Consider the following 16286-nt stretch of genomic DNA (forward strand, 5'->3'; position numbering starts at 1 on the left):
GAAAACACAAAATGGGAGGGACTAAAAAGAGAATCAAGTCAACTTTATGTCACACAAGCAATCTTATCTTTAAGGCTTCTGCCAGATCTGTAAAAACAAAATAAACATGTTTTCAGTGTCTTACCATCATGAGTTCCCTCTGGAAGGACTTCCTGTCCTTGTTGTCCATGTTCGTTGACTCCTCTTTGAGTTTCTCCAGAACCGACGCCACCTTCTCGGGCTCATTGTCCAGCTCGGTCCGGCAAAAATAATTCAGAGGCAAATTCCCGTATCCGAGGGCATCTGCAAACGCCCTCCAGTTGCCCACATTTTCCATTAAAACCGTGCGCACGGTTGCGTAAATGTATGTAAGAAATTTGCAAGGCTTGAGGATCTGCTCCAGCAGCATCGTGGTTGTTAGGTCCGGCCCACACCAATAAATGGGCTTGACTTTACCCAGAACTAAAACGTTCTTGGCATGGACGAGGCCGACCTTTCCCTGATAGTATCCAATGTACCACTCTTTGGTCCGCAGTTGCCCTCGAAGTTTGATTTTCTCCTCGCTCAGTAAAGCAATAACATCCCCCTTTTTGTACTCCAAAAGATAAGTGCTCTTGTGCTGTCTAATCACCGTTTTGATCAACTTGCCAAATTTTAGGTTGGTGATGCACCGGTCCTGAAACTTTGGGTATTTGGATGTGACAGCAAGCGGCGAGAGGACAATCTTATCCACCTCTTTCTTTTTCAGAAACCTCCTCTGACCTGTTATCCTCGCTCCACTTTTAGGTGGCGGCGGTGGAGTTTGGACACAGAACTGGGTGAGGATACAGTCCAGAGCATCCTTGACTTGAACCCTGAGAGTGAAGTCTGAGATGTTGTTGGGGTCGTGTGATGAGATCATGTACAGCAGCCTGCTGACTTTACCCAGTTTCACCTGAAATCCCCGAATCATCCCAGCACCCTCGTTTGCCTTCACCTGGTAGTTGGACATGTTGGAGTATAATCCCACCTGGAGGTCCTGAGGGAACCCCAGAATGAACTGGTGCTTCCCCCACAGCTGGAGGGCCACCGGCGGGGTGGAGCTTGCCTGCCGGCCCACCTCGTTTACCAACAAGGTCTTGGGGGCACAATCATGCCCAAACATGGCCACGACTGTCTTGAAGGACGGGTGGATGTGCTTGGGTCCGTAGACGCCCAGAGTTACTTTCCTCTGCATGTGATCCCAAACTGTTGTATTGTGGGTGATGTACTGTGACTGAACCACAACAGCCACATACATACAAGGCTCCAGACTGTCCAACTGCACCTGGACTGTATCCTTGTAAATGTAAGCATTTGGGATTGGCGTGTAAGGTCCTTCTTTGCAGTCGCTTCGAACACAAAGCACCTCCACAGTGTCACAGCTCTCCTTCTTCACAGTTACCAACACCTTCATCTCCAACGTGATGAAAGACTTGGTCTCCATGTTGCTGAGTTTGATCTCCACCACAGGGCTGACAGTGGAGCAGCGATCATTGTTGAGCTCCAGAGGAGGGTCTAGTAATGCTTTCATGGAGATCTGCTGATGGTCTCCATGGCTGACATGACCTTCCGGGATGTGAGCACTGATGTGGGTGTCCGGGAGCTGAACAACTCCTCCGTTACTGTCCAACCTGCACACGATATTGGTCTCCACCGGCTGCGTCTGACCCCATCCAGGACTCTGGCCAAGGGAGTCAAGGTCATGGCAAGACCTGGCTAGCTTTCTGTGGTTTAACCAAGCAGTCCTGAAGTCCTCCCTGCTCTGGAACTGCTCCGGTACAGGAGCCTTAAGGCCTGTGAAGAATCCCGAAGAGGGTAAGGTTGGGTTTGACTGTGCCTGCAGGACTGAGAGTTCTGAGAGACTGTGGGAACGTTTACTCCTGAAAAATGGGTTATCCCTGTGGAGGTTTGGTAAAACCTCTTGGTTTGGGCTGGTGGGGGTGGTACTGTTAATGTGGCAGGTGCTGAACCCATTGCTCATGATTGCACCGGTGTTAAAGTTGGAGCAAGACGACGGAGATGCCAACGCATCAAACAGAATAAGATCTGCTGAGTTCCTCCCTCCTATATCTTTGCAGTTTTGATCTAACGGACAGATGAAGGGGTTCACAGAAAAAGGACTGTTGTTGTAAAGTGTGGAGGGTCTGAGGCTCATCCCCGTCCACTCCCCCAAACCTCCAAACTCCTTCGACCCATCCTCGTACCCTTCACCAAGACTGTCAATCATCCCACTGTCACTAAGCGAGGAGTTCCTGAAGTTGACTGGCTGGACGTAAGCGGCGGGGATGTAGCCCATTTCCGTGTTGTTGTGGGCATACCACCAATCCCCACCTGATGTGTCCAGCACGTAGAGGTGATCACCTTTGGAGAACTTCAGCGTTGTGAAGCTGCTTGGGCAATAATCCTTTATGGCGACCACTTCCTGTGCAGCTTCATAGGAGGCTGAAGTGTCCAGCCTTAAGGCACTGGGAGAAGGCACTGTAAATGAAAAAGATAAATCGAAACTTTAATAATTAATGATGCTGAAGTCAAAGTCCAGATACTTGTGTAAAAAAGATCTTTATTCAACTAATTTTGTTTTTTTAAATAATCCATAATTCCCCTCAAATGCATTCAAACTAAACATAAGCAGGAGAATGTTCAGATATTTGTGTTCAGATGCAGGAAGGAAACAAAGTATTTGTACCACCTTTGGCTTTTGTTTGTCTGAATTGCAAATAATGATTGCAAAGCTTGGCACTTTTTGGCTTATTGAACAAAACACTGCAGTTAACAGTACTTATCTTCTGAAACAAAATCGACATAATGGACCAGTTGCACTAATGAGATGAGGGTAGGTCAGATCAGACAAACAGGTTTCAAAGCCATCCAGAATACCCCCAAAATAACATGAAACCTTATTTTTAATCAGTCCGAGTAAAACTACAATATTCTCAGAGCACTAGGTAAGTGTACAAGCAGATGAGCTGCATAATTTACTGCATAATCTACTATTTTTAGTCCTGCTCATTAGCGTATATGGAGCATGTAAGCAAAGCTGTAATGAAGTGCAACCAGTGAGGCGAAAGAGCCGGAGAATTAATAAAAGCACTTTCAACAACACGATTGAGTACTATCACCGTGAGAGATGAAAATGGCAAATAATTGAAACTCTACAGCTTGTTGTGTGATCTGACCTTTGACATCGTTGAGACTGGCTCCTGTGACGCCTTCGCTGAGGTCGATAAGCGTCCCCTCAGACTTACAGCGAGGGAGGATGTGGTTGTTGTTGGTCACTCTGATGATTCGATGGGCTGCCATGGCCGGTACTTATTGTAGCATTCGCTCATTGGCAGCTCTTCATCTGGAGGGGAAACAAACAAAGGATTTTAGGGCGGGAGAGCGACCAGCCAGTTATAAACACATCTACATTCAGTCACATCCAGAGAGACTTCCCAAGGAAGCGCTGGAAGAGGAAGATTAATCCTCCAGATCGCTAACACAGTAAGAGCCTGCAAAGGTCAACGCAGCTGTGGCAGAATATAAGGCTGAGAAATATCACTGCATTTTTGAAGGAAGTGAAGGATGTGTTTGAGAAATAATGACTGCCTGCCGAACAGTGAGAGCTTTTTTTCTAAATCAATACAAAGACCGTGAGCGTTGAACTGCAGGAGAAGGAGAGAGAGATGTGATTTAGAGTGAGAACAATCGAAAAGCAATAAATGAATGAAACCAGAGGAGATTTAAGTTCTGAGTGAAAGTGAGGAAGGTCAGAAACATAACGTCAAGAATGAGGTGGAGACGGAGCATGGAGGCCTCCCAAAACACAACAATATGTGGACAAAAACCTTTGGTAGCAGTCTGAAGCTTTAACAACCAACGCTCCTCTGGTTTCAGGCTTTCCAACAGAATTTATAAGCCTGAGGGGATTTGCTCAGTAAGGTCGAACATTCACAGTTGTTGTTAATGTTCAGTCTCTAAACCATTAAATATGTTTAAAAATTTGCTTCAAATATATTCATTTAGATGGAATTTCTAATAATCTGCTCTAATTTTTCCAAGGAGTGAAAAGGCACAAAAAGCAAAAGTAAGCCATGTTGACAGTGTTGCCCTTTGAGGGAGCATTTAGCTGGAGAGACCAAAATGAAGGACGCTATCAGAGCTAATTAACTGCTTTGCACCATAAACTTCTATTCAACTCTTCTGTTGGTGTAAGAAATGATCTATGAAAATGAGAAATAGTTTGCAAACAGTTATGAGACTGAAATAGGTCAAATATATTTTGAAATGATGTGCAAAAAATGCCAGAGGCAGGCAAACAGCTACTGTGACTGACTTGAAGATGTTCCCAGATGGCTAGCATGTTAGCGGTTAGCACCGTAACTACACTAGTTGACCAACCAGTCCAGGCATGGGGAACCAAGCGAACAAGCTTTCAAGCTAGCTAGCTCAGTTAGCTTAGATTCTCTCTTCAATAACACTTTTTTTAATGTTACGATTTACAATCTTGGGTAAAACATTTTAACACGTAAGAAGCTACTGTGACCGACTACCTCCAGCATGTCCCCAAATGTCTAGCATGTTAGTGGTTAGCTCGCTAGCTAAAGAAGTTCACAAACTAGCCATAGGATAGAAGACAATCAATCTGAAGATTTGTTGGTCAGGACATCTCTGCAGCTCTACAGCACATCATTTAATGCTGTAGTTATTATAATAAAATACATAAAAAGGTTAGATACCCAACATAAGAAGCTAGTCTGTCTGCAGTCATACTAGTAGGAATATTTTCCTACAGGGAGTTTAAACCAGACATCTCATCCTTCTCTGGCTTTATTAGCTCCACTGCTCGGTCTGTTATGAGTATTTACATCTGTGATCGTATCAACCAAGTTACCAATTTCCTTGACAGAATTGAGCTGTGATTCAATTTGTGTATGAAAACACACAGTCGGCAGAGGACTGTAATCTGATTAGAGCGGCAGCGAGAAATAGTTTTGCTGCAAAACGTTGTTCCCTTCAGTCACGAGGGACCTGATTATTCCTGCAGGATGAGGCGAGCGGCAGCGGCGGCGATGGGAACATTTGCATTTGCACACTAATGATGCCATTTTAATCTGATTAAAGCAACACAGGCTGTAGAGGCTGCCATGTTAATGCCTTTCACTGATTATCTTCATTAGAGCTTCAATGTTGGGGCTGAATGTTCCCATTTTGATTCTGATACAGGTGTTCGTCTTTATAAAATAAGCTTTCATTAGCAAGATCTGATGCCTAAAGCTGATCTGGATCTGATCAGCTGCTCAGAACTCCCTTTGAAAAAGCATTGATTTAACTCTCTCTACACACATCAGAGCAAAACATCACAAAAAATGCAGAAAAATTCTAATTTTTGTGACAGATGTTACTGTTTTTCTTGTCTCTAATTAAAAAAATGAAACATCTGTGTATTTCAAACAGTAACAAGGCTGTTATGTGCAAACTTGTGCCGACACATGACTAAAACAACAGCCCAAAGTCAAAGAAAACTACTGCTGCGATAATAATTGTAGGTTAGGGGTCTGTTTTCAACATAATTTCTTAAACTGTGATATGCAGAATTTTACCATTTATCATCATCTTGACAGGCGAGTGTTTGTCCCTGAGGACAACTTTTATCTGATGAGATAAAACTTTCAATTTGGCCTAATTTTTACAGCCACAACCATAAAAATGGTCTAAATTCAGCTGCATGTAAACACGAAACCAAAGATAATCATGATATCTATGTTATAGATATAGCACCTGGTTGGTATCTCTGCTCACTTAAAACAAGTTCTCCACTACTTCCAGATTATATTTTGGAACCACTTTCTAATGTTTTCTGCTTTTTGTTGGTGAGAAATCCTAGAGGGGCTGATCATAATGAAATTTTGAACATCCTCAGTTCTTTTGTTTTATTCAAATGCAAAATCTAAAAATAAAAACTCCAGAGGGAGAAAACAAAAAAGACAAACTGGTGTTTGCTTGGCAGCGAGGGGAGGGCAGCGTACGACAGCGACATTATTATGCAACAGATTAAGAATTCATATCCAGTTTCTAGTATCTTCACTTTACTACCATCTCTTGAACGACTTGAAAGCCACTCAGGAGGGTTGGTTTGCCAATTTGATGACAGGGAATTCAGTAACAAGGTTCGGCTCTCGGCAAACTGGGGTCTCACGTTAGTCAGCTGACAGGACACTAACGTTAGCTGCATGGCTTAATGTGCACATGGTAACTGTCTCGAAAAACTTTCCTCTCTTCTGACTTTCCACCTTATTCCTGGTTCAAAACATTGCTCCCCTACGAACATACACCACAGAAGTTTAGCCTTTTTTTAAACCTCTGCAGCTTTAATCTGCTCTTTTATAAAGGAAGTCTGGCAGAACTGAGCAGATGTATGAATTCTTGTGTCTCAAAATGACGGGAAAAAAAGTGAGACAGTGGGATTGCTTCAGAGCGCTTCCTCTCTGGAGGTTGAGTGAAGCTGTAGCAGAGGTGCACTCTGGGATGCAGAGCATACAGTGAGGAGAAAGTGGGGCTTGTTTAATGGCGGCATCTGTTCACCTGGGAGCCCGAGCTGAAAGCCCGTCAAACTCCTCCGAGGTGACATTTCATTTTCCTGCACCCTCGCTGCTCGTCGGGGATCGTGTCGCCCCGTCAATAAAACCCCTCCTCCCACTCGAAAATGAGCACTCAGCGGGCAGCGAGAGCGAGGCTGCGATCAATAACAAGCTGCCAGACAAAAGACACTGTCACAGGCTTTGATATAAGACTGAGGCGAACCCCGCTGAATGCAGCAGGAGGTGAGGGCGGTCCTGACAGCTACACAGGAAGAAAAAAAAAGCAATTGGAAGATGGCAAACGCAGCAGGAGCTTCAGTTCAGAATCCACACTGAACCTCCTGGAAGCTGATGGAAAACTGACACAGGCAATTAGAGAAACAGTTCAACGAGACTGTGATACCCCGCATGCAACCGCTACAAGCAGGACTCTTTACATTTTACATAACAACACAAAGCATGTGCAGCATCGGGGGAAATGAACTCCATTTTACTTTTGTTTCACTTCACTACAGACGAAGACGAAACACTTGAAAGGAAACTTTCAGGGGATCCTGGCAAACTGCCGGAGGGTTTGTGGGTTAGCCTTCCTCAAAACTGGAACATCTTTCCCCCCACTGGTGCGTTAATATCCGAGTCGGTGAAATACTCTGCGTTATTAACTCATTTGAGTCGGGCTGACAGAGTGGAGGAGCAGGGAGGACGCCGGGGAGTCGAAAGTTTAATTAGCCGAGAGTCGGCCGGGCCTAATCCCTGGATGAATGTTGTTATAATAACCGTTTCCAGAAGCCATATGCTCACAGAGACTTTATCGTTTTTCCATCACAGCTGTTTAAAATGAGACAGAGAATGAGACACAGCAGCAGAGGCCTGCAAACAAAACAGATCCTATCAGAAGCATGTAATATTTAAGTTTAATCTACTGCTGAATTTCATGTGTTAGTATGCAAACAGGCTGTAATCCGAAGATCAAAGACGGAGGCTGAAGGGCTAAAGTCTTTTAAATCAAGATCAAACAAACCAAAGACTCGACTGCGTCACGATTCTTCACCATCAATTTAACAAAATTAAATGAAAAAACTTTAAAGGCTCGTTAGCTACGTCATTAGATGAAATCTAACATGTTTCTTCAGCTCCTCCCGAATATTGATAACGTGGGCTCTTTTCCTCTCTTGGTAAAGTCCATTAAGATAAAATAAGCTACAGAGTCATTCTTTCAGCCATAAATAGAGTCAAAAAAACATCCAAACTCATCTTCCTTTGACTTTAAACTCCATTAAAGGTCAGCTCTTTCATCCATTTTTCAGGAAACTGAGTGCAGGCTTAATTCAGTCCTGACCTCAGGGACAGAAACACATTAGGTCTACTTGAATCAGGTACAGGACTGGCCGTCCTGTTGTGGCCCGAGGCGACGCAGCTTTGCTCCCAGCATGCATTTGGCCGTTTGTTTACACCTGTGATCAGCCAGCAGGAGAAACAGACAGGAGCTCAAGGAAAGAACGTCCTTGGACGGAATAAAACTGATGGTGCGAGATCTTTAATGAGCGGTTTCACCTTATATTTCAATTGAACATGCATGAGTTTATTATTATTTTGATTAAACTGCTGACATAGTCATTATTTGATATACTCAAGTAATTGGCAAACACTAAATTTGTTTAAAAACCTTTTAGATTTTGTGTGGCTTTTTATTCTGTTTTCAGTGTACTCATAAAATGATTTCCAAAGTAGATGAGAGCAGTCATACGTCACTTTCTGTCAGCCACGCCCACTTTTGAGGGAACCCAAAAGGGGGAGTGGTCAAGAAGTATAAATGTAGGCGTTTGCTGTGTGTCTATAGTCACATAAGTTCCGTGTGCAATCATTAAATCTGGTGTAAACTGCTTTAAGATTATGTTAAACACACACACACCTTTCGTTGGAGTAACTAATTTCTTCTGGCATAAATTTCTCATTTATTAAAGTGCAAGCTGTAACTAATTTATGATGAATCATGAAAAATTAATGGTGTGTTTTTCCTCCGAATCAAAACATTTCCTCTACATTATGATGTCAGAAGATTGCACTTATAAAGGCTTGAAGCGGGTTTTCAAAGTCCATTTCCGTCAGTGGCATCAGGGAATTGAGGAGATGAGAAGATAACTGATAAACAGATAAACATCATATCCCACAGGCTGAGTTGGCAATTCCTCTCTTTCTAACTGTCCTGCTGCAGCTTTGTTTCATATTTGGGGTTTTATGTTTTACCTGCAGAAATAAAGAAATTAATGAATAAAAAGCCTCAACCTGGCACTCGGTCAACTACATTAGTTTGCAGCGCCGCTCTGCTCCCGCCTGCCACCATTCATCAGTTGAGATATTCATCCGTAAAATATTACAATCGCTCCTGACTCCCCTCTGGAAGGTCTTCCAGGTAAATGAGTGCGTTAAGTGCCGAGTTTTAGTGCCGCTGGAGGAGATTCTTCAACCACCGGCGGTTTAAGAAGAGATCTTCACACTCAGGAAGAGGAAGCAGCATTTTTCACGTGTCGGCAGTTCAACTTCAGGGCAGCAGATAGTGTAATTTTTAACATTAAGTATGTTGAATGCAATAACTTTCCTAAAATGTCTCCTTTTATAGCAGCCAAGTAGCAACGCATAAATCATCAGATGGATGATGAAATAAAACTCTGTAATGGTCTGAAAATGTGTTCATGTAATAAATTCAGGGGAGAAACAGAGCAGCTAATTACCAAATTATCCAGCATTTATAATTCCATGAAAAGGGTTTAGCATATTTTTAACGGATTAAGTCATAATGTTGATGAACAAAGCCTTGTGTTGTTAAGTAAGAATAAAAGAGTTATGAGATAATTAGGATATGTTGTTACATCATCAGGTCTTGTTTGTGGCGACAAAAATGGATATTTATGATAGGAACGTTACATGTTTAATATCTGACCTTCATATTAGGAGGTGTAGGAGACGGTTGAGTTTGCATGCCTCAAGTTCTGCCAATGACCACAGTTACACAAATGTTACACCACTGGATATCTTAAAGACAACCTCAGGACTATTTCTAGGAGTGTTTATGGGGACAAAAAAGAGATATATATTCCTAAGACAAGCTGCAGCAATGTTTGTGAAGACAAAACTGGGTGTTACTAATGAGATCACAATAGCAGTGGATGGACAGCAATAGAATAGATCACGAGAACATGATTGAGATTAGCATGGCCAGTGATAGCATGGATATTAGAACGGACAGCATTAGCATGGTTTTTAGCTATGATATTAGAATGGATGGCAGCAATAGCATCGGTATAATGGTCAGCAATATCATGAATATAAGCTATGATATTAGAATGGGCGGTCATAGCAAGAATACGAGCATGGACAGCAATAGCATCGGTATAATGGTCAGCAATATCATGAATATAAGCTATGATATTAGCATGGACAGCAATGCCTTAAGATGTGACTTACATGCCTTATTGTCACATTTTAGCAACAGCTTTCACTTTTTAAGTTTTAGCACAAAATTATAGGATAAAAAGCTATTTGGCAAACAGTGTAGCTCATCAACATTGTCAGTTAGTGACTCAGAAATATGTAAAATATCCTGACAAAACACCCAAATACACTGGAGTGGGGCTTTAATGAGTTTTTGAGGATTTGCATGACAGTGGAGTTGTCAGAAAAATAAAGTGTAATAACTCATCAGCAGAAATCACAGTGGGAGTTCTGGATGATAACTGTAATCAGGATGTTCTATTTGTTGAGTCGGAATAATTACTGTACATCAACACAGTGAGCACAAAGTTAAAGCTAAACACTGCATGAGAACAGCTGGTAAGTTCTTTTGCATACTAAGATATATTATACAAAACAAAATATATCATCCAATAATATGATATATATTCATTTTAAAATGGGCAAGACCACAAGATGAGTAAGACTTTAATTAAGTTTGATGCTTTTATTGTCATACTTTTACTTCAGGAAACTTCTTGCATGCAAGACTTATTGGTAAAACAGTATTTCAAGACTGCGGTGGACCACTGTGTGTGTGTGTGTGTGTGTGTGTGTGTGTGTGTGTGTGTGTGTGTGTATGTTGTGCCAAGCGGCCACTAATTACAAATGGAGTGCGCCTTCACACGGAGCTGGAAAACGATGACATGAGAGTTTTAAGGCTTAGCCTCATGGGAGGGGGATGGGAAAGTGTAGTAAGTGTGTGTGTGTGTGTGTGTCTGTGTGTGTGTGGTCAGCATCACTTTCAGATCAGTTTGTATGTTTGTAAGTTAAACAGAGGCAGGTGTGGTGAAGAGAAAGAGGAAGGAGGGAGGTGAAGATGATGTGATGAAGAGGAGATGAGTGGGAGGAGGAGGAGAGTAAAGGCTAAAGGAGGCAGCAGGATGGGCAAGGAAGAGGGTGAGGAGGGAAAAGACTGGAGAAAATGAAAGTACATGGACAGCTATAGTATGGATATTAGCATGGACAGCTATAGTATGGATATTAGCATGGACAGCTATAGTATGGATATTAGCATGGACAGCTATAGTGTATATTAGCATGAACAGCTATAGTATGGATATTAGCATGGACAGCTATAGTGTATATTAGCATGGACAGCTATAGTGTATATTAGCATGGACAGCTATAGTATGGATATTAGCATGGACAGCTATAGTATGAATATTAGCATGGACAGCTATAGTGTATATTAGCATGGACAGCTATAGTATGGATATTAGCATGGACAGCTATAGTATGGATATTAGCATGGACAGCTATAGTATGAATATTAGCATGGACAGCTATAGTATGAATATTAGCATGGACAGCTATAGTATGGATATTAGCATGGACAGCTATAGTATGGATATTAGCATGGACAGCTATAGTATGGATATTAGCATGGACAGCTATAGTATGAATATTAGCATGGACAGCTATAGTATGGATATTAGCATGGACAGCTATAGTATGGATATTAGCATGGACAGCTATAGTATGGATATTAGCATGGACAGCTATAGTATGAATATTAGCATGGACAGCTATAGTATGAATATTAGCATGGACAGCTATAGTATGGATATTAGCATGGACAGCTATAGTATGGATGGATATTAGCATGGACAGCTATAGTATGGATATTAGCATGGACAGCTATAGTATGAATATTAGCATGGACAGCTATAGTATGGATATTAGCATGGACAGCTATAGTATGGATGGATATTAGCATGGACAGCTATAGTATGGATATTAGCATGGACAGCTATAGTATGAATATTAGCATGGACAGCTATAGTATGGATATTAGCATGGACAGCTAGAGTATGGATATTAGCATGGACAGCTATAGTATGGATATTAGCATGGACAGCTATAGTATGAATATTAGCATGGACAGCTATAGTATGGATATTAGCATGGACAGCTATAGTATGGATGGATATTAGCATGGACAGCTATAGTATGGATATTAGCATGGACAGCTATAGTATGAATATTAGCATGGACAGCTATAGTATGGATATTAGCATGGACAGCTATAGTATGGATATTAGCATGGACAGCTATAGTATGGATATTAGCATGGACAGCTATAGTATGAATATTAGCATGGACAGCTATAGTATGAATATTAGCATGGACAGCTATAGTATGGATATTAGCATGGACAGCTATAGTATGGATGGATATTAGCATGGACAGCTATAGTATGGATATTAGCATGGACAGCTATAGTATGAATATTAGCATGGACAGCTATAGTATGGATATTAGCATGGACAGCTATAGTATGGATGGATATTAGCATGGACAGCTATAGTATGGATATTAGCATGGACAGCTATAGTATGGATATTAGCATGGACAGCTATAGTATGGATATTAGCATGGACAGCTATAGTATGGATATTAGAGTGGACAGCTATAGTATGGATATTAGCGTGGACAGCTATAGTATGGATATTAGAGTGGACAGCTATAGTATGAATATTAGACTGGACAGCTATAGCATGAATATTAGCATGGACAGCTATAGTATGGATATTAGACTGGACAGCTATAATATGGATATTAGACTGGACAGCTATAGTATGGATATTAACATGGACAGCTATAGTATGGACATTAGACTGGACAGCTACAGTATGGATATTAGCATGGACAGCTATAGTATGGATATTAGCATGTATAGCAACTCCATGGATATAAGCAGGGAATACAATAGCATGGATATTATTAGCATGGACAGCAAGAACATGGATATTAACATAGACAGCCCAATCATGGATGATATTAGCTTAGATCGCAGAAGCTTGGATGGTATCAGTGTGGACAGTGAGAACAAAGATATTATATTATATAGATTGGATATCAACATGAAAAGCAATAGCATGGATATTAGCATGGATATGAGTAGAAGGAGGAAGAGGGACAAGATGAGGAAGACATAAAGAAAACATGAAGGCAGCAGAAAGGGGAGAGGAAGATGAGGAGGAGGAAAGAGGGAGGAACCAGCAGAGGGAGGATGTGTTAGAAATATTTTACCAAAACATTTAGGACACACACACACACACACTCACACTCATACACACAAGAAGAAAATCAGCCTCAATCTAATCAAATAGAGTTGTGGATGACAGCAGGCTATAAGACAATCTGTGTGTGTGTGTGTGTGTGTGTGTGTGTGTGTGTGTGTGTGTGTGTGTGTGTGAGAGAGAGAGAGTGTGTGTGTGTGTGTGTGCGTGAGTGTGTGTTTCAGACCTTGAGGCTGCCTGATACAGGGACGCTGGGAGGATTTTCAGCTTATCAGATGACCTTTTTGGCCGGGCTGAGGAGGTGCTGGAGACGTGGAAACGCTCCACAACACACTTGCTAATTGTCAAATTGTCATTTCCATTAATTTATCCTCCATCTGCTGCTGAGATTTCCTCTGAAGCTGCATGTTTTAATGCCAATTCATGAATATGTATGGGCACCATCAGCAATATATCAACAATATCACAGAAATTAAGCCACATAAAACGCTAAAAAGAACAACAAGGCTCAATAATAGGCAACACAACTCATAAAAGGCATTTGACCACTATGTAAAACAGTAGAAAAGCCTTAATGCACAATACAATACATAAACTCACTGTAAACCAGCAATAACACCATGAAGAATCACTACAGAGCACCACAGACAGGTAAATACGGGAATATCATAGGAATATTAAAAGAAATGTTTAATTGTAATGAAGCAGAATTCCTCTCTGGACATTGTTTTGCTAACATAAGGGGGAAAATGAGAGAGTGATTGGTTTAAAAGCTAATTAGAAGTGATCTATAAATTATATAAATTTGATTGTAGTTTAAACTGAAATCTGGTTGGCTGGCAAATCATTAAGCTATGGAGCACCAGAGATAGATGACTTTAGAAAAATCACATATATGCTTATTGGGTTAAAGCTGAATTGCTCCTCAGACAGTGTACTGCAAAAGTAAGTACAGAAAATTAGCTAGATGTCGTTTGAAGAAAAAGTAAGAAGTACTTGAATGTAAATTTGATTGTAAAGTGAATGGACCCCTGCTGGCTAACAGATAACTATAGCAATATCAGAGGGATAGTATAGAGATGTTTTATGTGAGTGAAGCCGAATTCATCTCTGTACATTGCTCCTCTAAAATCAGCACAAAAAGTAGCAAGTTATTGGATGGAAATATAATTCAAATGCACTTAAATGTAAATGCTATTATCTTTTGCTGGCTACAGCACCACTAAAGAGCACCAAACACAGGTAAATACAGGAATATCGTAGAACTTTTAAAGAGATTTTTTCATTGAAATGAAGCCGAATTACTCTCCATGTGTTGTTTTGCTAAAATTACTGACAGAAATAAGAAACTGACTGTTTTCAAAGCTAATTAGAAGTACTTTAATGTTAATTTGATTGTATTGTGAACTGACCTCTTACTGGCTGAAGAATCATTTGGCTATAGAGCACCAGAGAGAGATATCTACAGGCATATCATTTAAATACTTGAGAGATTCTTCATTAGAGTGAAGCCGAAGTCCTTTCTGCTAATGTTAATGCTAAAATCAGTAAACAAAATAAACATATGATTGGTGTAAAATAAAGTTACAAGTACTTGAATGTAAAATTTGAATGAATTCTGAACCGACCTCCTGCTAGCTGAAGCCTCGAGCGCCAGTTAACGATAACAACAGGAAAATCACAGGAATGCAACCGAGATTTTTCAAGAGAGTGAAGCCGAATTCCTCTCCGCACATTTTCTGCTAAAATTAGCTAACATAATTGAAAAACGATGTGTTTAAAATATATATTTAGACGAACTTAAACGTAAATGTGTGTGAAAGGTGGTCGGAGCTCATGAAGAAAGAATCAACAGAGCATCAGATACAGGAATAACATAGACAGAGATTTTTCATTAAAGTTCAGCCGAATTCCTCTCCGCACATTTTCATGAGGAGAGTGGTGAACAAAATGAAAATAATTCGGTTAACAATCTAGTTAGAGGTACTTTAATGTTAATTTGACTGAAATCTGAGCCCACCTCCTGCTGGTGGTCCCAGTACCAGAAAAAGATAACAACAGGAATATCACAGGAATGCAATCGACATTTTTCATGAGAGAGAAGCCGAATTCCTCTCCGCCCATAGTTATACTAAAAAAAACGCGAGCAAATAAGGAAATCCATCGTTAAAAAGATAATTAGACGTAAATACGTGTAAATTACGTTGTAATGTAAACTGACCTCTTGCTGGCTGGAAGCCCGAACGCTCAGAGTAGGTGCGAAGTGAGCAGAAAGGTGAAGAATGGGAGCTAACGGTCACTTCTTCTTCCTTTTCCTCGTTGTTTCTCGCGTCATTTGTGTCGAAGATGAAGAAGTAAACGGTGAAAAGTGTCAAAATGGTCGAATGGCAGCTCGTCCCCGGTCCAACAAGTGTTTAACGATAAATCACACGGCGTCAGTCCGCTCTCCGTGCGTCCCTGCTCCGGTCTGAGGAGGAGGAGGAGGAGGAGCCGCTGTGGTGGAGGAGAGCTGGTGGCGTCACGAAAAGGGGGCGGGGCCACACACTGTATGTACAGTCTAACTGCAGCATCAATATAATTAATTATCAGGGTTTTTTTACATACATTTACATACATTACATTACATTACATTACATTTTATACTAATTTAACCAAAAGTATCTGAATACTTCCTCCACCGCACACTCAACTATCAAGTAATCCAGTAGTCATCACTCTCCTGTGTTTTCTGGTTTGTTGTTGTTTTGTTTTGATCGTATTCCCCCCAGAACGAGGCAGAGAAGTGGCACAAACTGGGTAGACAGATGGATGAAAACAGATGGATGTCAGCTCATTACTTCAACAAAGTGCCACTCCGTGATCAGACTGCATGATGTCAGCCCGCTAATGAAGCACAGAGGCTCGCTGAGAAAACTGGGCTCGGTGAATTTTTTTGTTATACTTGTAGAACAATCAATATATCAAACACTGCAACATGCTAGCTCGGCGGCGATGCATTCTAACAATGGCCATGTTTGATTTTTATGTTCGTTATTTAATATTTGGTGTTTTCGTACATGTGAGTGAGAAATCAAGTACACAGCCGCGGAATCTATCTTTCAGCAGCTAACTTTAGCACAACGCACACAGCCCCTGACCCAAAGAACCAGTGAGTGGCAGTGGTAATGACAGACTGTGGTTAAGTGGCTAA

The 16286-nt window shown here is 41.2% G+C and overlaps 1 protein-coding gene across 1 annotated transcript in view; it reads right to left on the reverse strand.

Annotated features, from left to right (window-relative positions):
* The window catches only part of LOC115577020 (SH3 domain-binding protein 4-A-like), a 29640-nt gene extending 14050 nt beyond the window's left edge, over positions 1-15590 (reverse strand). Inside the window, exons 1-3 of the mRNA XM_030409778.1 lie at positions 15318-15590; positions 3177-3343; positions 125-2478 (exon numbers count right to left, since the gene is read on the reverse strand). Of these exons, the coding sequence (XP_030265638.1) occupies positions 125-2478; positions 3177-3300 (2478 nt within the window). The 5' untranslated portion in view covers positions 3301-3343; positions 15318-15590. The remainder of the gene's footprint in view (positions 1-124; positions 2479-3176; positions 3344-15317) is intronic.
* Positions 15591-16286: the final 696 nt, after the last annotated feature.

This window comes from Sparus aurata, chromosome 24 (assembly GCF_900880675.1).
Source record: "Sparus aurata chromosome 24, fSpaAur1.1, whole genome shotgun sequence".
Taxonomy (NCBI): domain Eukaryota; kingdom Metazoa; phylum Chordata; class Actinopteri; order Spariformes; family Sparidae; genus Sparus; species Sparus aurata.